Source organism: Manis pentadactyla, chromosome 3 (assembly GCF_030020395.1).
Source record: "Manis pentadactyla isolate mManPen7 chromosome 3, mManPen7.hap1, whole genome shotgun sequence".
NCBI classification, from domain to species: domain Eukaryota; kingdom Metazoa; phylum Chordata; class Mammalia; order Pholidota; family Manidae; genus Manis; species Manis pentadactyla.
Window position 1 is genome coordinate 99,010,733 of NC_080021.1, and position 24,045 is coordinate 99,034,777.

Sequence of the window (24,045 nt, forward strand, 5' to 3'; positions counted from 1 at the left end):
ATGAAACAGAAGGGCCTTGAACCAAGGATACTGAATCCAGCAAGACTATCATTCAAATATGACGGTGGGATTAAACAATTCCTAGACAAACAAAAGCTGAGGGAATTTGCTTCCCACAAACCACCTCTACAGAACATCTTACAGGGACTGCTCTAGATGGGAGCACTCCTAGAAAGAGCACAGCAAAAAACACCCAACATATGAAGAATCGAGGAGGAGGAACAAGAAGGGAGAGAAGAAAAGAATCTCCAGACAGTGTATATAACAGCTCAATAAGCGAGCTAAGTTAGGCAGTAAGATACTAAAGAGGCTAACCTTGAACCTTTGGTAACCACGAATTTAAAGCCTGCAATGGCAATAAGTACATATCTTTCAATAGTCACCCTAAATGTTAATGGGTTGAATGCACCAATCAAAAGACACAGAGTAACAGAATGGATAAAAAAGCAAGACCCATCTATATGCTGCTTACAAGAAACTCACCTCAAACCCAAAGACATGTACAGACTAAAAGTCAAGGGATGGAAAAACATATTTCAAGCAAACAACAGTGAGAAGAAAGCAGGGGTTGCAGTACTAATATCAGACAAAATAGACTTCAAAACAAAGAAAGTAACAAGAGATAAAGAAGGACACTACATAATGATAAAGGGCTCAGTCAAACAAGAGGATATAACCATTCTAAATATATACGCACCCAACACAGGAGCACCAGCATATGTGAAACAAATACTAACAGAACTAAAGGGGGATATAGACTGCAATGCATTCATTCTAGGAGACTTCAACATACCACTCACCCCAAAGGATAGATCCACTGGGCAGAAAATAAGTAAGGACACGGAAGCACTGAACAACACAGTAGAGCAGATGGACCTAATAGACATCTATAGAACTCTACATCCAAAAGCAGCGGGATATACATTCTTCTCAAGTGCACATGGAACATTCTCCAGAATAGACCACATACTAGGCCACAAAAAGAGCCTCAGAAAATTCCAAAAGATTGAAATCCTACCAACCAACTTTTCAGACCACAAAGGCATAAAACTAGAAATAAACTGTACAAAGAAAGCAAAGAGGCTCACAAACACATGGAGGCTTAACAACACGCTCCTAAATAATCAATGGATCAATGACCAAATCAAAATGGAGATCCAGCAATATATGAAAACAAATGACAACAACAACACTAAGCCCCAACTTCTGTGGGACACAGCAAAAGCAGTCTTAAGAGGAAATTATATAGCAATCCAAGCATATTTACAAAAGGAAGAGCAATCCCAAATGAATGGTCTAATGTCACAATTATCGAAATTGGAAAAAGAAGAACAGATGAGGCCTAAGGTCAGCAGAAGGAGGGACATAATAAAGATCAGAGAAGAAATAAATAAACTTGAGAAGAATAAAACAATAGCAAAAATCAATGAAACCAAGAGAAGGTTCTTCGAGAAAATTAACAAAATAGATAAGCCTCTAGCCAGACTTATTAAGAAGAAAAGAGAGTCAACACAAATCAACAGTATCAGAAACGAGAGAGGAAAAATCACGACGGACCCCACAGAAATACAAAGAATTATTAGAGAATACTATGAAAACCTATACGCTAACAAGCTGGGAAACCTAGGAGAAATGGACAACTTCCTAGAAAAATACAACCTTCCACGATTGACCCAGAAAGAAACAGAAAATCTAAACAGACCAATTACCAGCAACGAAATTGAAGCGGTAATCAAAAAACTACCAAAGAACAAAACCCCCGGGCCAGATGGATTTACCTCGGAATTTTATCAGACATACAGGGAAGACATAAGACCCATTCTCCTTAAAGTTTTCCAAAAAATAGAGGAGGAGGGGATACACCCAAACTCATTCTATGAAGCCAACATCACCCTAATACCAAAACCAGGCAAAGACCCCACCAAAAAAGAAAACTACAGACCAATATCCCTGATGAACGTAGATGCAAAAATACTCAACAAAATATTAGCAAACCGAATTCAAAAATACATCAAAAGGATCATACACCATGACCAAGTGGGATTCATCCCAGGGATGCAAGGATGGTACAACATTCGAAAGTCCATCAACATCATCCACCACATCAACAAAAAGAAAGACAAAAACCACATGATCATCTCCATAGATGCTGAAAAAGCATTTGACAAAGTTCAGCATCCATTCATGATAAAAACTCTCAGCAAAATGGGAATAGAGGGCAAGTACCTCAACATAATAAAGGCCATCTATGATAAACCCACAGCCAACATTATATTGAACAGCGAGAAGCTGAAAGCATTTCCTCTGAGATCGGGAACTAGACAGGGATGCCCACTCTCTCCACTGTTATTTAACATAGTACTGGAGGTCCTAGCCACGGCAATCAGACAAAACAAAGAAATACAAGGAATCCAGATTGGTAAAGAAGAAGTTAAACTGTCACTATTTGCAGATGACATGATACTGTATATAAAAAACCCTAAAGACTCCACCCCAAAACTACTAGAACTGATATCGGAATACAGCAAAGTTGCAGGATACAAAATCAACACACAGAAATCTGCGGCTTTCCTATATACTAACAATGAACCAACAGAAAGAGAAATCAGGAAAACAACTCCATTCACAATTGCATCAAAAAAAATAAAATACCTAGGAATAAACCTAACCAAGGAAGTGAAAGACTTATACTCTGAAAACTACAAGTCACTCTTAAGAGAAATTAAAGGGGACACTAACAGATGGAAACTCATCCCATGCTTGTGGCTAGGAAGAATTAATATCGTCAAAATGGCCATCCTGCCCAAAGCAATATACAGATTTGATGCAATCCCTATGAAACTACCAGCAACATTCTTCAATGAACTGGAACAAATAATTCAAAAGTTCATATGGAAACACCAAAGACCCCGAATAGCCAAAGCAATCCTGAGAAAGAAGAATAAAGTAGGGGGGATCTCACTCCCCAACTTCAAACTCTACTATAAAGCCATAGTAATCAAGACAATTTGGTACTGGCACAAGAGCAGAGCCACAGACCAATGGAACAGACTAGAGAATCCAGACATTAACCCAGACATATATGGTCAATTAATATTTGATAAAGGAGCCATGGACATACAATGGCGAAATGACAGTCTCTTCAACAGGTGGTGCTGGCAAAACTGGACAGCTACATGTAGGAGAATGAAACTGGACCATTGTCTAACCCCATATACAAAAGTAAACTCAAAATGGATCAAAGACCTGAATGTAAGTCATGAAACCATTAAACTCTTGGAAGAAAACATAGGCAAAAACCTCTTAGACATAAACATGAGTGACCTCTTCTTGAACATATCTCCCTGGACAAGGAAAACAACAGCAAAAATGAGTAAGTGGGACTATATTAAGCTGAAAAGCTTCTGTACAGCAAAAGACACCATCAATAGAACAAGAAGGATCCCTACAGTATGGGAGAATATATTTGAAAATGACACATCCGATAAAGGCTTGACGTCCAGAACATATAAGGAGCTCACACGCCTCAACAAACAAAAAACAAATAACCCAATTAAAAAATGGGCAGAGGAACTGAACAGACAGTTCTCCAAAAAAGAAATACAGATGGCCAACAGACACATGAAAAGATGCTCCACATCGCTAATTATCAGAGAAATGCAAATTAAAACTACAATGAGGTATCACCTCACACCAGTAAGGATGGCTGCCATCCTAAAGACAAACAACAACAAATGTTGGCGAGGCTGTGGAGAAAGGGGAACCCTCCTACACTGCTGGTGGGAATGTAAGTTAGTTCAACCATTGTGGAAAGCAGTATGGAGGTACATCAAAATGCTCAAAACAGACTTACCATTTGACCCAGGAATTGCACTCCTAGGAATTTACCCTAAGAATGCAGCAATCAAGTCTGAGAAAGACCAATGCACCCCTATGTTTATTGCAGCACTATTTACAATTGCCAAGAATTGGAAGCAATGTAAATGTCCATTGATAGATGAATGGATACAGAAGATGTGGTACATATACACAATGGAATACTACTCAGCCATAAGAAAAGGGCAAATCCAATCATTTGCAGCAACATGGATGGAGCTGGAGGGTATTATGCTCAGTGAAACAAGCCAAGCAGAGAAAGAGAAATACCAAATGATTTCACTTATCTGTGGAATATAAGAACAAAGGAAAAACTGAAGGAACAAAACAGCAGCAGAATCACAGAACTCAAGAATGGACTAACAGGTACCAAAGGGAAAGGGACTGGGGAGGATGGGTGGGTAGGGAGGGAAAAGGGGGGGAAGAAATAGGGGGTTATTAAGATTAACATGCATGGGGGGTAGGAGAAAAGGGAGGGCTGTACAACACAGAGAAGGCAAGTAGTGATTCTACAAAATTTTGCTATGCTGATGGACAGTGACTGTAAAGGGGTTTATAGGGGGGACCTGATATAGGGGAGAGCCTAGTAAACATAATATTCGTCATGTAAGTGTAGATTAGTGATACCAAAAACAAAACAAAACAAAAAAAAAGGGCAGTTCCTGTGTGGTAACCTCCAATGAGTTCTACACAAGGGTATAAAGGGCATATCAAAGTGTAGGCAAAGGGTCTGTTTGCGTTTATACAGAAGATCAAAGCCTAATTGGGCTACCCCGAAAATGAACCAAGATACGATATGAAAGAGAACTTCCAACATCAGCACTCTCTGGAAGACTCATGCCAGAAGATGATCATCAAAAAACCCCAACAAAGATTCACGCACTGCTACAGCTGTAGATGCACTCATCCCACCAGCTCCTGGACTTGCCATGGGAATGAAGGAGATATCTAAGCTGGCCTGTGCATACAGTAAAACAACAAATTTGACTGGATCTATACTGTTGGAACTCAACCAAGAATTAGGAGAAGTGCAAATTGTAGCATTCCAAAATCTTACAACTACAGACTATTTACTGTTAAAAGAACATAAGGGATGTGAACATTCCCCAGGAATGGGTTGTTTTAATTTGTCTGATTTCTCTCAGACTGTTCAAGTTCAGTTGGACAATATCCACCATATCATAGATAAGTTTTCACAAATGCCTAAGGTGCCTAACTGGTTTTCTTGGTTTCACTGCAGATGGCTGGTAATTACAGATGCTTTGGTTATGTAACTATACTCCTATTATGTTAATGTGTGTGCACAATTTAAGTAGTAGCTTAAAACCTATACATGCTGAAGTTACTCTACAAGAAGATACGTCAAAGAAATAATCAATCTTCCCATGTTTTCTTCCGCCTGCTACTTCTATAGCTTTTCTTCTTCCTTCCTAATTACAACCCTTAAATAGAATTCGTGCCTCATATCAAATTTACCGAGTATCATAATTCTTCCAAGTGGTAAAGATACCTCAAGACAAATGCTGGGCATAGAAGCTACAGGGCATAAATATGCAAAGAAATAAAAAGCTAACCATTTCAAACAATAAGGCTTCTCTCTCACTTACCAACTTTACATTTCCCTGTATGGCCCCGGAAGATGACTGGTTAGCCAGAGATGGGTAAGATTCCTCAAGGGAGGAACAACCTAAGACAGGCACAGTCGCAGGGGGGTCATCAGGTGAGAAATTGGGGATCAACAGAGGTGAGGCTTAGAACCTCATCCCCCCATTCTGAGAGAAATCTTGTGCACACGTAGATGTTTTATTGCCCTTGTCTAGCTTGGATTAACACATAGGCTACAGGCACACACCTGATCATCTACATTTGCTCTCTTACAACACTAAACTATGTTTTCTACCTTTATCTTGTATCTACCTACCACTTCAGCATTTCATTAAAAATAATAATAATAAAGAGAGAAATGTGGTATCCACATATAAATCAAGTATAAAAACCAAATGAGTATTCATATTTGAACTGACTGTTTATAGTTCATAATGCATGAGCAAAACCGGAAGTTCCTGTGATGGCTGCCCTTGTACTGTTCACTATGTAACATATTCATTATGTAAGAATTTGTTTTCCATGTAAGAACTTGTTTGTTATGCCTCAGAAGCTTGGAGACTGATGAAAATTAGGCTTGGGGTGGATTAATGATTGTGCATTGAGCATTGACTCCCCTATACAGAATTTTATTGTTGTTAACAACCATTTGATCAATAAATATGAGAGATGCCCTCACAAAAAAAAAAAAAAAAAAAAAAGGGACAGACTTCCAATGGCAAAATAAATAAGTAACCAGGATGTAATGTATAGCATAAGGAATATAGTCAAGATATTGTAACAGCTTGGTAGGGTGATAGCTGGAACCTAGAATTATGTATATCAATGTTTTATCACTGTGTTGTACACTTGAAACTAATGTAATGTCATACTGTGTGTCAACTACCCTTCAATAAAAAATAATTATCTAAAAAAAACAAAAAAACAAAAAAACTCTGCTATCCAGCTGCAGACTCACAGAACCCAAGAATGGACTAGCGGTTACCGAAGAGAAAGGGGTTGGTGAGGGTGGGTGGGTGGGAAGGAAGGGAGAAAGGGAATAAGGGGCATTACGATTAGCACACATAATATAGGGGGGGCACAGAAAAGGAAGTATAGCACAGAGAAGACAAGTAGTGACTCTATAGCATCTTACTATGCTGATGGACAGTGACTATAATGGGGTATGTGGTGGGGACTTGATAAGAGGGGGCAATGTAGTAACCACAATGTTGCTCATGTGAAACCTGACCATAAGATTGTATACCAGTGATACCTTAATAAAAAAAAAAACAAAAAAAAAACTCTGTTGTCAATTTAGTGGCATTTCAGGGGAAAAGGCGCTAACGAGTGGATTTAATCTTCCAAGTTTAACTAGATGGGAGATCAAAATTTCTATTTATCTGTATTTAACTATACTTAAGTATAATTAAGCATCTATATATATGTTACATTGACTCACTTACCATGTACTAGTAATACATACTTCTTGCCTTAATTCCAATAAATATATATAAATACCTTAGTACTGTAATTCATGACTTAAGCTATAAGTGGAAAGAAGTAGGCTACTGGGAATATGTGCGTGTATATTAAGTGTTTTGTGAGTATGTGAATTTTTCTTTTTTGAGGTGGGAGCTCAGAGAAGGGCAGCTTCTGTAGCTTTTTACAACATGAAGAGTAACCACAGGGCACCTCAGATTTCTGAGGACAGAGAAAAATATTTATAGTGTATCAGAACCATACAACCACCAAAATATTACTGTATACTATCTTTCATAAAAGTGGTCCAGAAGACATGACAAAAATTTAGCATTAAAAATAATCTGTACATATTTGTTCTTCTAAATTTTTTTTAAAGGTAATGGGCAAGTAAAGAGGTTTCAATTTTTGTCCTACAGGCCTCCTGGTAAAAGATGAGATGTTAGAACACAGGAAATAAAATGTTGGACAAGACATGACATAATGTGCTTTAAAATAAATTTAGTTAAAAGGGAGAGAAACACCCAAACAATCTATAATATCAGTTTCTGTGAAAATCCATCATAAAGAAGATTTTGTGACAGAAGCAAAGCCCAGTTAAAGCAGTAAAAAATAAGAGGTCAGAAAGATTATCTGTGTTCTAAAATACCTACAAGCTAATGTGCAGAATACAGGAAAGCAAGAATATTTCTTATCTTAATGGAAGGAGGTAAGCAGCTTCTACAGTTATCTCTGAAACTGGGTGGTTTCAGAGCCATGAGTGTCACAGTGATACAAGAGTAAACATTTTATTTAGAAGAAGCAGGATCTAATGAACCAATAAACCTGAGGGCAGAAGTACCATGGAAAGCATTTAGGTGAAAACTCAGCAGCATCTCTGTGGGTTTGGCCTACAAGACTATTAAACCCTGATAAGGCTGTACATGAGGTTGTTAACGATGGTGGACTGAACCGCTATCATCTGTACGTTGTATCAATAGATGTGAGAGAGAGAAATAATGACATACAATTACAAGAATAGGAGAAAGGAATAGATGAGCACAAGCAGCATAGATGCCAGGACAATTCCACCCATCTGAGAAAAATCTTAGTAGATAAGAAAAGATAGTTTTATTCCTACTTTAGTTGAATTTCCAACTTGAGGAGAGCAATTTATATCATCTTTGGAGAGAGAGAGTAAGAAAGTGACTGGGAAAGGAAGACTATTAAGTAATTATGTTGGGAAAACTCAAGTAGTAAAAACAGTTTATGACAGTATTGAAAAGAATAAGCTTGCAAGAATTGGTGGGAAGTCATGTCCTTTGTTCTTGTTATTGCTACAATTGGTTTTTACTAACCAGTACTTTTGTGATTTTATTCTATGTAGAAAAAGTCTAAAATAGAACTGAAACCACAGTTCTATTACCATGAGTACAGGGTTGAATAGTGCACCCCCTGAAATTCATATTTACCCAGAAACTGTCAATGTGACCTGATTTGTGATGACACCTTTGCAGATATGATCAAGTTAAGATGAGATCATACTTGATAGGGAGAATCTTACATCCAAAGACTGGTGTTCCTATCAGGTGAGACTCAGAGACACACAGACACACACAAGGACAAAGGCCATGTGGAGATGAAGAGAGAGGGGGGAGTGAGGCAGCTTCAGGCCAGGGAGTGCCAGGGATTGCTGGCAACCACTAGGAGCTAGGAAGAGGCAAGGAAGGGTTCTTCCCTAGAGTCTTGGGAGAGCAGAAGCCTGCTGACACCTTGACTTCACACTTCTAACTACTAGACTGTTTCTGTTGTTTTGAGCCACTCAGTGTGTGGTACTTTGTTACAACAGCCTGACAAATAAACAGTATATGGAACAGAAAAGTAATTTTCTTTTGTTAATTAATAAACAAAATATTTATTGAGCATTTACTATATGCAAGGCACAGTTTACTAACGCTGCATTAGATTTTATGTATGTTCCCTCAGACATCATTTTCAACACTAGCTCTAAAACTATGACACTAAAAGCAAATATCTAATCAATAGTGTAAAATAATTTGAGACTCCAAAATCCTAAGATATAAACTTAAGGTCTGTATAAGGTCCAAATAGCTAATTTAAAAATCTTTTAGTCACACAAAATACATAATTCTTTAACCAGTATTATTCCATCACATCTGGGTAAAATTTTACATATATATGAAAAAGAAAAAATATAAAGAGTATTTCAAAACCCCTTCTACAACTAGCAATAGGTTTCAATTATAAATAACATTTTAATCCATTTTATTCTATTTTTTTAATCGAGGTATCACTGATATATAATCTTCTGAAGGTTTCACATGAGCAATATCATGGTTACAACATTCACCCACATTATTGAGTCACCCCAAACACACCACTGCAGTCACTGTCCCTCAGCGTAGTAAGATGTTACAAAGCCACTACTTGTCTTCTCTGTGCTATACTGCCTTTCCCGTGACCCACATACATTATGTGCGCTAATCATAATGCCCCTTAATCCACTTCTCCCTCCCTCCCCACCCACCCTCCACAACCCCTGCTCTTTGATAACCGCTAGTCCCTTCTTGGAGTCTGTGAGTCTGCTGCTGTTTTGTTCCTTCAGTTTTGCTTTGTTGTTATACTCCACAAAAGAATGAAATCACTTGGTACTTGTCTTTTTCCACCTGGCTTATTTTACTGAGCATAATACCCTCTAGCTCCATCCATGTTGTTGCAAATGGTAGGATTTGTTTTCTTCTTATGGCTGAATAATACTCCATTGCATATATGTACCACATCTTCTTTATCCATTCATCTACTGATGGACACTTAGAAGTTGCTTCCATATCTTGGCTATTGTAAATAGTGCTACAATAAACATAGGGGAGCATATGTCTTTTTGAATCAGGGATCTTGTCTTCGGGTAAATCCCTAGCAGTGGAATGACTGGATCAAATGGTATTTCTATTTTCAGTTTTTTGAGGAACCTCTATATTGCTTTCCAAAATGAATTAGTCTACATTTCCACCAGCAGTATAGGAGGGTTCCGCTTTCTCCGCATCCTCACCAGCATTTGTTGTTCTTAGTCTTTTGATGCTGGCCATCCTAACTGGTGTGAGATTATATCTCATTGTGGTTTTAATTTGCATTTCCCTGATAATTAGTGATGTGGAGCATCTTTTCATGTGCCTGTTGGCCATCTGAATTTTTTCTTTGGAGACGTGTCTGTTCAAATCTGCCACCCATCTTTTAATCAGGTTATTTGCTTTTTGGGTGTGAAGGTGTGTGATTTCTTTATATATTTTGGATATGAACCCCTTGTTGGATATGTCATTTTCAAATATATTCTCCCATACTGTAGGATGCCTTTTTGTTCTGCTGATGGGGTCCTTTGCCATATAGAAGCTTTTTAGTTTGATGTACTACCAACAGTTAATTTTTGCTTTTGTTTCCCTTGCCTGAGGATATGTATTCAGGAAAAAGTTGCTCATGTTTATATTCAAGAGATTTTTGCCTGTGTTTTCATCTAAGAGTTTTATACTTTCATGACTTACATTTAGGTCTTTGATCCATTTCAAGTTTACTTTTGTATATGGGGATAGACAACAATCCAGTTTCATTGTCTTGCATGTAGCTGTCCAGTTTTGCCAATACCAGTTGTTGAAGAGGCAGGCATTTCCCCACTGTATATCCATGGCTCCTTTATCATATATTAATTGGACATATATGTGTGAGTTTACATCTGGACTCTCTATTCTGTTTCATTGGTCTATGGCTCTGTTCTTGTGCCAGTACCAAATCGTTTTGATTACTGAGACTTTGTAGTAGAACTTGAAGTTGGGGAGTGTAATCCTCCCAGTTTTGTACTTCCTTCTCAGGATTGCTTTAGCTATGCAGGGTCTTTTGTGGTTCCATATGAATTTTAGAATTATTTGTTCTAGTTCATGAAGAATGCTATTGGTATTTTGATAGGGATTGCACTGAATCTGGAGATTGCTTTAGGCAGATTGCCATTTTGACAATATTGATTCTTCCCATCCAAGAGCATGGTATGAATTTACATTTGTTAGTGTCCTCTTTAATTTCTCTTAAGAGTGTCTTGTAGTTTTCAGGGTATAGGTCTTTCACTTCCTTGGTTTGGTTTACTCCTAGGTATTTTATTCTTTTTGATGCAATTGTGAATGGACTTGTTTTTCTGATTTCTCTTTCTGCTAGTTCATTGTTAGTGTATAGGAATGCAACAGATTTCCATGTATTAATCTTGTATCCTGCAACTTTGATGAATTCAATTATTAGTTCTAGTAATTTGGGGTGGATTCTTTAGGGTTTTTTATGTACAGTATCAAGTCATATGTGAACAGCGACAGTTTAAACTTCTTCCTTACCAATCTGGATGCCTTTATTTATTTGTGTAGTGTGATTGCTGTGGCTAGGACCTCCAGTACTATGTTGAATAAAACATAGAGAGTGGTCATCGTCTTGTTTCTGATCTTAGAGGAAAAGCTTTCAGCTTTTCACTGTTAAGTATGATGTTGGCTCTGGGTTTGTCATATACAGCTTGTATTATGTGGAGATACTTGCCCTCTAAACCCATTTTGTTCAGAGTTTTTATCATGAATGGATGTTGATTACTGTCAAATACTTTTTCAGCATCTATTCAGATGATGTGATTTTTGTCCTTTTTGTTCATGTGGTGGATGATGTTGATGGATTTTTGAATTCTGTACCATCCTTGCATCCCTAGAATAAATCTCAAGGAACCAGCTCCTGGTTTCATTGATTTTATTGTTTAATTCTTCTCAATTTTATTTATTTCCTCTCTGATCTTTATTATGCCCCTCCTTCTACTGACTTTGGACCTCATTTTTTCTTCTTTTTCTAGTTTCCTTAATTGTAACTTTAGACTGTTCACTTGGTATTGTTCTTTATTCTTGAGGTAAGCCTGTATTGCAATATACTTTCCTTTCAGAATTCTCAACAGGTTTTGGGGTATTGAGTTGCTATTTTCATTTGTCTCTGTACATTGCTTGATCTCTGTTTTTATTTGGTCATTGAACCATTGATTATTTAGAACTATGTTGTTATGCCTCCATGCGTTTGAGGGTTTTTTTGTTTTCTTTGCATAACTTATTTTTAGTTTCCTACCTTTGTGGTCTGAGAAGCTGGATGGCACAATTTCAATCCTTCTGAAATTATTGAGGCTCTTTTTGTTGCCTAATATGGGATCTATTCTGAAAAATGTTCCAATTACACTTCAGAAGAATGTGTATCCTGCTGCTTTTGGATGGAGTGTTCTTTAGTTGTCTGTTAGGTCCATCTGTTCTCAAGTGTTGTTCAGTACCTCTGTCTCTTTACTTATTTTCTGTCTGGTTGATCTGTCCTTTGGAGTGAGTGGTGTGTTGAAGTCTCCTAAAATGAGTGTATTGCATTGTTTCCCCTGCAATTCTGTTGGTATTTGTTTCACATATTTAGGTGCTCCTATATTGGGTGAATTAGCATTTGTAATGGTTATATCCTCTTGTTGGACTGATCCCTTTATCATGATGTAATGTCCTTTGTCTCTTGTTACTTTCTTTGTTTTGAAGTCTATTTTGTCTGATACAAGTATTTTTTTCTCCCTTTTAGTTGCATGAAATATCTTTTTACATCCCTTCACTTTTAGTCTGTGTATGTTTTTGGGTTTGAAGTGAGTCTCTTGTAGGCAGCATATAGATGGGTCTTGTTTTTTTTATCGAATCTGTAACTCTGTGTCTTTTGATTGGTGTATTCAGACCGTTTACATTTAGGGTGATTATCGATAGATATGTATTATTGCCATAGCAGGCTTTAGATGCATGGTTACCAAAGGCTCAAGGGCAGCTTCTTTACTATTTAACAGTCTAACTTAACTCAGTTGGCTATTTCAAACACAATCTGAAGGGTTTTTTTTCTCCCTTCTTTTTCTCCCTCCTCCACTCTTTATATATTAGGTGTCATATTCTGTACTTTCTTTACTGTGGTTTTATTTTCTCTGGTGAAAGCTACTTAGCCTTAGGAACACGTCCATCTATACCAGTTCCTCCAAAATAGGCTGTAGAGACAGTTTGGGGGAAGTAAATTCTTTCAACTTTTACTTATCTGGAAATTGTTTAATCCCTCCTTCAAATTTAAATGATAATCTTTCTGGGTAGAGTATTCTTGGTTCAAGGCCCTTCTGTTTCATTGCATTAAGTATATCATGCCACTCCCTTCCAGCCTGTAGGGTTTCTGCTAAGAACTCTGATGATGGCCTGATGGGCTTTCCTTTGTATGTGATCTTTTTTCTCTCTCTGGTTGCTTTTAATATTCTCTCCTTGTCCTTGATCTTTGCCATTTTAATTATATGTCTTGGTGTTGTCTTCCTAGGGTCCCTTGTGTTGGTAGATCTCTGAACTTCCATGACCTGAGAGACTATTTCTTTCCCCAGATTGGGAAAATTTTCAGCAATTATTTCCTCAAAGAGATTTTCTATCCCTTTTTCTCTCTCTTCTTCTTCTGATACATGTATAATGTGAATATTGTTCCGTTTGGATGGTTGCACATTTCTTTTATTATTCTTTCATTCCTAGAGATCCTTTTTTCTCTCTGTGCCTCAGCTTCTTTGTATTCCTGTTCTCTAATTCCTACTTCATTTATCATCTCCTCTACCTCATCTAATCTACTTTTAAATCACTCCATTGTATGTTTCATTTCAGATATTGTACTTTTCAAAGTTTCTATCTCTTTCTTGAAGTCTTCCTTGAGATCGAATATTGTTCTGTAGCACCATGAGCATGTTTATGATTTCTATTTTGAAATCTTTATCAAGAAGATTGGTGATTCCAGTTTCACTTAGCCCTCTTTCTGGCATTTGAATTCTTATCTGTATAAAATTTTTTTGCCATTTCATTCTATTGATTCCAATGGAATAATAACTTTGAGTAGATGGCGCCCTCTAGGGTCCAGAAGCTCTACTCTCTGGAGCTGTGGAGCACCTGGAGCAATGGTGGGGTTTGCAGGCAAGCAGCACAGCACCTGCCAGGAGGAAAGAGCTTTCTCCTGTTTCAAAGCTGCAGTGCCTGCCTCCACTGCCAGGGCCAGTGGGCCTAGTGCGCAGGGAGGAGCCTCTGCGTTACACGCCTTATAAGCATGGCCACCCTCTGGCTGGCCTGGTGCGATGGCAGGGGCAGCAGGTGTGTGGACTGGTACCTGCCGGAAGTAGCAGCATTCTGTGTATTGCAGTGGGGTCCTCAGCACTGCATTGTCAGCCAGGGGGATGGAGCATCTGAAGCATGTGAAAGTTCCCAACCTGGTGGGCTGAGTCTGCCAGGATGATTTTGCCCGTCCTTTCTCATGAGAGTAGGAAGCTCTGTGTAATCTTTGCCCCTTTAGCACCCCTCTCACTGCTGGGACGTCTTTCCAAGTATCCACCTTTCTTTTGTACCAGAGCAGCCAGTTGTGCATACCTGTTCTCCACAGCCAGCTGGAATCTCAGTTTCTCTTGAGTATTCTGCCTGTCTTTGCTATCCAACCCCTCTAATATCCAGAGCACCGTGTAATGTGGATTCGTGCCTCCAGAGATCTCTAGGGATGGGTGTTTAGCAGTCCTGGGCTTCTACTCCCTCCTCACTCTGTTTCTCTTCCTCCCACCTGTGAGCTGGGGTTGGAGTAGGGCTTGGATCCCACAGATTCATGGCTTTGCTACTTTACCCTTTCCTGTGAGGTTTTCTCTTTTCCCCAGATGTAGGCAGTCTGTTCTACAGTCTTTGGGTTACTCTTTCAGGATTAGTTCTATTTGCTGTATTTTCATGTTATATGTGGTTTTGGGAGGAGGTTTCTGCCTCACTTCTCAGTCTACCATCTTTTCCCCCCTCCCATTTTATTCTATATTAATTTATTCTATTTATATACAATTCTGAAAGAAAATTTCTAAATGATATTTAGATATGTTTCTTATTCCTTTCAAAGGTATAAAATTTACATCTCGAAAGGGTATTGCTGAGATGACAAGGAGGTTAATTTAATACATTAGGTAATTTAAGGAAAGCATTACTTATCACTAAGCCAAAAGTTTAACTTTTTATAAATAAATAAAACCTAGAGATACCTAATACTCTTGGGGGGAAATTCTTCTTTTTTCACACTTAGAAGGAAACAGCCAATCTTAAACAGGCAGCTGTTGGATAAATTGAGTTCTGCTGTTATTTTCCAATAAACCCTAAAAGTGACACTGTAAATCTTTTTATTAATAATTCTACATTGCAAAGAAGCATCTACAATCAGGTGCTAGTCATTTCTCCTTACAATATGTTCCAACACTGATTGATCATTTCAAGTATTTGCAAAATACTGACTGCTATATAAAATAACATTTTCACTGTAATATTTGTTTGAAATTCAGGAAGTAGATTGCAATAAACAAAACAATCAAGAAAACAGGTAACAGGCCTATAAAACTCAGTGTAATACATTTTGATATAACTTCAAATGATATGAATTTTACATCACTTTAAAAGTTAAAATAAATGAATTTCAGTTTTCAATTTCAAAATAAGAGGCTGGCTTTAGGTACTCACACTGTAAAGGTCTCTTGTTTCTTCTTTCATTTTAGGAATCTCCAGAAGTAGAGCCCAGACTTCACCTCTGAGCTGGAGTGGGATTCCTTTGTAAATTCTCCTATGAAACTTATTAAGAGAAAAATAAATTAAAGTTTACAAACTGAAAAGGCTTAGACTAGTCCTTTAAACCAAACTAATTAGTATTTAGTAGTCCTTTATCTTCAAAGTATCCATGCTAACATATTTTAACATGGCACATTTGGTTCTTACTATCCAAGCAAACACACACACACACACACACAGAAAGGCAGAGTAAACAAGTAAGGCAATAAATAGTAAGTGTGTCTAGCACATTGCTATTTTCATAGCATTACTAAGATGTTCCTTGAATAGCAGGAAAGCATGATCAATGTTCATTTTAAAGTTGTGAACATCTGTATTACACATTCCCTATTGATGTAATTAAGTGGTTACAAACTTTCTTCCTTTTCCAGGCTCCAGATAGCAAAAGAGGTTGCCTTGCATTAAAGCTGTCTTCACAGACTGTACAAAGTTGTAACCCCTAATCTATTTCCCAGCACCTTCCCTCAGGGGCTCTCTACAACATGCCAAACTGTTCCCCTTCTATCTCATCAATCAGTTAATTCCATCTACAATCTTCAGTTGCCTCCTTTCCTTCCTCCCAGTTTTCCTTTCTGTCTTACACACACACACAACACTCCCACTTTCCTCTCTTTTCAATTCTTGATAGTTCCTTCAGGAAAACCTTTGTCCTTTTCTAATGACACTGATCCTATCTGATCAGACAAAAACAGGAATAACTCTCTACCAAGAAAGAACACCATTACTTTGGAATGAAATGAGGCATAAATCATCAGCTCCTTGGGTCTTTGAAAGTACTGCTATTCTCTAAGGCTCTTAAGACTCAACATAATTCTCCATCTTCTTATAATTGCATCTTTTTCCTTAAGGCTAATTATTCAAAATAACATACAAAGCTATTATACCCATTACAAAGCTGTGCATAATAAAACTTCAAAACTTAAAACATGTCCAAACAAGGAAATGATTAGACAAATTATGACAGAAACCTTAGGGAATGAGGTAAGAATAGGTACATAATTACAAATAACATAAAAAACAGTATAGCTAAGAAAGTAAGATGCAAGTTCTACTAACTGCAATGCTGACAAGCTAAGAACTAATAAGCAGAGTTTCAGCTTCTAATGCTAATACTACTTAGATTCTTTTAAAAAACTAACGCTTTAGTAAATAAGTCATGATATAGCTTTAAGAAATTTGGTCATGTGCTTTAAAATGAGTGACACTGTAGAACAACTTTTATTGTGAAATAGTGATTACATGAAGTTGATTCAATTGGATAATGACATACATAATTTCAGTTTCATTCTTTTGGTATAAATGTAATATACCTCAGATTGGAAATTTCAGCAGATAGTAACTAAAACCATTGAAGTTTTAACTCATGCAGCAGCTCTAACTGGAAGAGTATTTACAGAAAGGTTGTGTGCTAGATGGCTACTTGCAGCATTTCCCATGTTCTAAACATTTACCACCATTAATTGCAAATGAAGTGTGGTTAAAAAAAGTGAATTTAAGATTTTCCTAAAGAAAGTTTGTAGTCCTTTTATAGATATTTTAAAGGGATATCATCCATTATAAGTTAACTATAAATTTTCTTCTAAATTTCAGAGTGAAAATACTGTACTGTAAGCATTGGATATGAATATCAGAAAGTGTGGAAATTATTGCAAATGTGTAAAGTGAAATTTTAAGAGTCAAGTAGAATATGATGGCAGGTAAACAGATTAACTTTGATAGACTTGAATCTCCATTCAACTGATGTTTTTCAATAAGTAAAAAAGAACTCTAACATGTATTTTGTAAACTATATTACTGGAAAAGACTTTATACATAACTTTACTGGTTTTACTCAATTCTGTACTCAACAATTACACATAAAATACTGTATATTATTCATCTTAAAGTAAATGTAAATAAAAAAGTATAAATTAAAAAAAATCAAATTACCATGATTAAGAAGAAATAATAGAGAAATTTCAGATAGAAGTAAAAAATTGTCTCAGTGCTCCTGTGGGGTAAATGACAGAACTTCCAGAACCTCCCACCTAGCTTTAGTTCATTTACATATCAACAGATATTTAACACTGCAGAGCCTCTCATGGATCTGGATCAAGAGGTAGAAAGAAAACAGCCATTCTCTCCTCCCTTCCATTCCTGGTACATAATTAATCTGGCGCTTGCCAGTCACCAAGGACCTGCCAATGGAGTTCCTTCCAAAGTGGCAGGCGGGAAGCAGAGAGTGCACTAGGGTGGCAGAGTGGGAACCACAGTCAGAGGAGACGGACAGGGCTGAGCCTAGCCAGCAAACTCCAACAAGCTGTGAACAATAAAATGTTAGAGCATCTTTAACACAAGTCTCAGGATGAGAGCCATTTATCCTGAGATTAAAAAAGTCCCAACTTACCCTTTCCCTTGCTTATTTTGGTTTCACTAGTTTCATAGGGGATTCACCCCAGGCTGGGAATACCCTTCCCCCAGGAGCTACACTACTCTAGGGCTAAAATTAAAAACATGCAGAAAAGATTGAAAAGGAAACACTGATAAGCTCATTATCATAATCAACCATAAAATTAAAAACTAACTTTTACTGAACACTTACTGTGTGCACGAAATGATTTTAAGCTACTTACAGGTATTTATCTCATTTAATCACATTAACAAATATATGAGTTATTATTACCCAATTTTATAGATACTAAAAACAAATCACACAGAGGTTAAATAACTTGACTAAACACACACAAGATGTTACCAGTTAATAAAAGATACTGATTTCACATTTTACAAAAAACAAAGATCATCTTTCTAAGACCAAAAGTGCCTGAAGGACCCAATATTCTGCTTAACTGGACTTATGAAAATACATGAAACAGAAAATAATAAGGAAATCCAAGAACAAAAAAAGCATTAAAATAATGATAATAAAATTGTACTTGAAAGGAATATATAAAATGATGTATCTAGAATTCAAGCTGTAGGAGGTAATGCAGTTTATGTTGTCAGACAGTAACTACACCAGTTGGGGTGAGGATTTAATAATGTATATAACTGTTGAATCACTATATTATATATTTGAAACCAATGTAATATTGTACATAAACTATACATCCATGTTAAAAAACCTTAAAAGAAACTTCAAAAAAGGAATTAAACATGTACACAAAGTCACATATAGCAGAATAATAATTAAACTATGAGACACTAAAATAAGAATTTTAAATTATGCATACTGTTTTTTAAATATTTGCACTGCTACATGACAGACTGGCGTTATGGTAACATATCTTCCCTCCCAAATTTTCAATTATTGTAGAAATTTTGGCAATCTTGTAAAACAAAGTAGGAATTACACCAAAGCACAACAGTTCTAATAAAATTTGCTTATTTTCCAGAACAACAAACCTAATACTCCTACTTCAGGGTATTTCTGCCAAGTAACACTGCTCTTAGAAACGACAGCTTTATTAAAGTAGTAGAATTTATCAGCAGAATGTGACAGCTGTTCATCATGCCTTCTAAATGAACATCATTCATTTTTCTAAAAAGAAACTTTGTAACAACTGCCTGCTTTGTGGCTAACACTTAATAGGTACTATGGCTATAAACATGAACAAGTTCTTTGAAGCTCATGGGGTAATGAAGATAAATATGTAAGCAGATAATTATAACATAAACAGATAACCTTTATAATAAAATAAACTCACATACTCTAACTGCTATGAGAGCTGAGCATCAAAGATGATGGGAGAAGTCGTGACAGAGGCACACTCCCCAGAGGTGGGCCAGGGTGGGAAAAGGAGAATGGGAGGCATGACACTGTTCAGGTCTGCAGGAGTGACATCAGACCTTGTGCCATGGGACTCATGAGATTATAAGGGGAACCAGAAAAATCTTAGGGATAAAGGTATTCGGGGTGAGGCCAGTGAACCTGCTGTTGGCCACTTCTTAATGGTCTAACACAATGGCTCTCATCCTGAGATTTGTGTTAAAGATGCTCTAATGGATAAGGGTTACAGTAGAGGGTTTGCGAGAGATGTTCTCTGAGCAGATGACAATAAGCTCACTATTGAAGGATACAGAGACTTGTCAGGGAGGGGAAATGAGGGTAGGGAAGAGAGTGAGAATAAGGAAGAATCAAGAAGTAATAACAATGTCAATAACAACAATTACGCTAACATTTCCCGATAATTTATTAAGAGCGGGAATACGTGATTCTAGATCAACTAGTTCCTTGTAATACTATTATAATCCTAAAAAAGCAGGTAGGGGTAGGTACTATTATTATCATCCCATTTTACACATGACAAAATTAGATGTAGTAAGGTCAAGTAACTAGCTCAAAGTTGTACAACTAACTGATCTGTAGAATACCTGAAATTCAGTAGTCTTGACATCAAAGACCAGTCTTAACAACCGCATTATAAAGCATCTATAAAAGTTTAATAGCATTTCAATATTCCAATTTGAAAAATACTACCTGCAAAATTTGCTACAAATTTATTTTATGGATGTGATGTATAAAATCTTTAAGAAAAAATAAGTAAGGTTGCCAGAAATCTAACTTTTGCTTCCAGTGTGTTTGTTCACTTGCCAATAGGGTCCAGCAGTCTAATTCAGTCACACAGATACATTTAAAAAACCACAAACTAAGGGAGAGGAGACAAGATGGCAGTATGAGTAGGGCAGCAGAAATCTTCTCCCAAAACCATAAATACAACAATTTTTGAAAATACAACAAATAAAACTATTCCTGAAAGAGAGACCAGAAGATACAGTACAACACTCGGGCTACATCTACATCTGCGAGAACTCAGCACCTCACAAAGAGGGTAAGATATAAGCCATGACCCGGAGGGACCCCAGCACTCCACCCCACCCTAGTACACCAGCAGGAGGAAAGGAGCTGGAGGGGGAGGGAGTGGGCACCCAGGACTGCTAAACACCCAGTCCTAGTCATCCACACCGGGAACGCAGACACAGTGCATGGTGTGCTGGATATTAGGGAAACGGAACAGTAAAACCTGCGAGAGGGACCACGCAGCCAGCACCCCTGGGACAAAAGAAAATCGAGTCCTTTTTGAAAATCTTAAAGGGACAGGGGCCCCACAGTTGGATGGTATTGTCCCGGCACACACAAACCAGCAGGCTGGGAATCCTGGGGAACTTTGGGCGCCATAACACCTTGGGTGGGAGCATAGCTCTGAAGCACCTCATAGTGATAAAGAGCCTCCCGTCCATTCCCCCTCCAGCGCAGCCCCGCCACAGCAGGGCAGCAGCCTGAGAGCAGCTGTGAACAGAGCCTCCTCCGCAGCGGCCCGGGCCAGACTCACAGGCCATGCTGGCAAGCGGCTGCCCGGCACAGACAGAGGAAGCTGGGACAAGGTGCGAAGGTTCACCGTTCTCGCAGGAGAGAACACCAGGCACGTCTGCCACTTCCTGCAGTGCTTTGGGCTTCCCAAATGGCTACCGCACCCATGGCGGCTGAGGAAATAAAACCGGAAGATACAATCCGTGTGCAGTTAACCGGCACAGGCAGTGGAAAAGAGCAGGGTGACGAGCAAGAAGGAAGGGACTTTGTTCTCCCAGCTGACACACGAGCCAACTGCCAAAGACTACCTCTATCGCCGTGAAAAGACAGAAGAATTTGATCCACTCCAGAATTATAAAGACAACACCCGAGAGGGAGTCTGGGGAGACAGATTTAACCAATCTTCCTGAAAAAGAATTCAAAATAAAGGTCATATCCATGCTGATGGAGCTGCAGAGAAAAATGCAAGAGCTAACGGATAAAGTTGGGAGGGAGAATACAGAAATAAAACAATCTCTGGAAGGACTTAAAAGCAGAATAGATGAGGTGCAAGAGGCTGTTAATGGAATAGAAATCAGAGAACAGGAATGCAGAGAAGCTGATACAGAAAGAGATAAAAGGATCTCCAGGAATGAAAGAATATTAAGAGAACTATGTGACCAATCAAAATGGAACAATATCCGCATTACAGGGGTACCAGAAGAAGAAAAGAGAGAAAAAGGGATAGAAAGTGTCTTTGAAGAAATAATTGCTGAAAACTTCCCCAAACTGAGGGGGGAAATAGCCGCTCAGACAATGGAAGCACACAGAACTCCCAACAGAAGGGACCCAAGGAGGACAACACCAAGACACATAATAATTAAAATGGCAAAGATTAAGAAAAAGGACAGAATATTAAAGGCAGCCAGAGAAAGAAAAAAGGTCACCTACAAAGGAAAACCCATCAGGATATCATCAGACTTCTCAACAGAAACCTCACAGGCCAGAAGAGAATGGCATGATATATTTAATGCAATGAAACAGAAGGGCCTTGAACCAAGAATACTGTATCCAGGATGATTATCATATAAATATGAAGGAGGGATGAAAGAAATCCCAGACAAGCAAAAGTTGAGGAAATTTGCCTCCCACAAATCACCTCTACGGGATATTTTAGAGGGACTGCTCTAGATGGAAGCACTTGTAAGGCAAAATAGATGTCACCAGAGAAAATAAAATCACAGCAAAGAAAGCAGACCAACCAAATACTAACTAAAGGCAAAAAATAAAATCAAATACTCTCAAAAGCAGTCAAAGGAAACACAAAAGAGTACAGAATAAAACACCTAACATATAAAGAATGGGGGAGGAGGAATAACAAGGTAAAGAAATGAAAGAATCATCAGACTGTGTTTGTTATAGCTTAATAAGTGAGTTAAGTTAGACAGTTAGACAGTAAAGAAGCTACCCTTGAACCTTTGGTAACCACGAATCTAAAGCCTGAAATGGCAATAAGTACATATTTTAAAATAATCACCCTAAATGTAAATGGACTGAATGCACCAATCAAAAGACACAGAGTAACAGAATGGATAAAAAAGCAAGACCCCTCTATATGCTGCTTACAAGAGAATCACCTCAAACCCAAAGACATGCACAGACTAAAAGTCAATAGATGGAAAAAGATATTTCATGCAAACAACAGGGAGAAAAAAGCAGGTGTTGCAGTACTAGTATCAGACAAAATAGACTTCAAAACAAAGAAAGTAACAAGAGATAAAGGTCATTACATGATGATAAAGGGGTCAGTCCAACAAGAGGATATAACCATTATAAATACAAATGCACCCAATACAGGAGCACCAACATATGTGAAATAAATACTAACAGAATTAAAGAAGGAAATAGAATGCAATGCATTCATTTTGGGAGACTTCAACACACCACTCACTACAAAGGACAGATCCACCAGACAGATAATAAATAAGGACACAGAGGCACTGAACAACACACTAGAACAGATGGACCTAACAGACATCTAGAGAACTCTACACCCAAAAGCAGCAGGATACACATTCTTCTCAAGTGCACATGGAATACTCTCCAGAATAGACCACATACTAGGCCACACAAAGAGCATCAGTAAATTGAAAGAGACTGAAATTCTACCAACCAACTTCACAGACCACAAAGGCATGAAACTAGAAATAAATTGTACAAAGAAAACAAAAAGGCAAACAAACACATGGAGGCTTAACAACATGCTCCTAAATAATCAATGGATCAATGACCAAATTAAAATAGAGATCAAGCAATATATGAAGACAAATGACAACAACAGTACTAAGCCCCAACTTCTGTGAGATGCAGCAAAGGCAGTTCTAAGAGGACAGTATGTAGCAATCCAGGAACTTTTAAAGAAGGAAGAACAATCCCAAATTAATAGTCTAAAGCCACAATTATTGAAATTGGGAAAAGAAGAACAATAAGGCCCAAAGTCAGCAGAAGGAGGGACATAATAAAGATCAGAGAAGAAATTCATAAAATTGAGAAGAATAAAACACTACAAAAAAAATCAATGAAACCAAGAGCTGATTCTTTGAGAAAATAAACAAAATAGGTAAGTCCCTAGCCAGACTTATTAAGACAAAAAGAGAATCTACACACATCAACAGAATCAGAAACAAGAAAGGAAAAATCACAAGGGACCCCCCAGAAATACAAAGAATCATTAGAGAATACTATGAGAATCTGTATGTTAACAAGCTGGAAAACACAGAAGAAATGGACAACTTCCTAGAAAAATTCAACCTTCCAAGACTGACCTAGGAAGAAACACAGAGTCTAAACAGACCAATTAAAAGCAACTAAATTGAAATGGTAATCAAAAAACTACTTAAGAGCAAAATCCCCAGGCCAGATGGATTTACCATGGAATTTTATCAGACATATAGAGAAGACATAATACCCATTCTCCTTAAAATTTTCCAAAAAATAGAAGAGGAGGGAATACTTCTAAACTCATTCTATGAAGCCAGGATCACTCTAAGGCAAAGACCCCACCAAAAAAGAATATTTCAGACAGATATCCCTGATGAACACAGATGCAAAAACACTCAACAAAATATTAGCAAACCAAATTCAGAAATACATCAAGAAGAACATACACCATGA

At 37.7% G+C, this 24,045-nt stretch overlaps 1 protein-coding gene across 8 annotated transcripts in view; it reads right to left on the reverse strand.

Annotated features, from left to right (window-relative positions):
* The window catches only part of USP6NL (USP6 N-terminal like), a 218,951-nt gene that overhangs the window by 41,934 nt on the left and 152,972 nt on the right, over window positions 1-24,045 (reverse strand). For all 8 annotated transcript variants that reach the window (XM_057498185.1, XM_036908138.2, XM_057498188.1 and 5 more), the window contains one exon: window positions 15,498-15,605. In XM_057498185.1, the coding sequence (XP_057354168.1) occupies window positions 15,498-15,605 (108 nt within the window). The remainder of the gene's footprint in view (window positions 1-15,497; window positions 15,606-24,045) is intronic.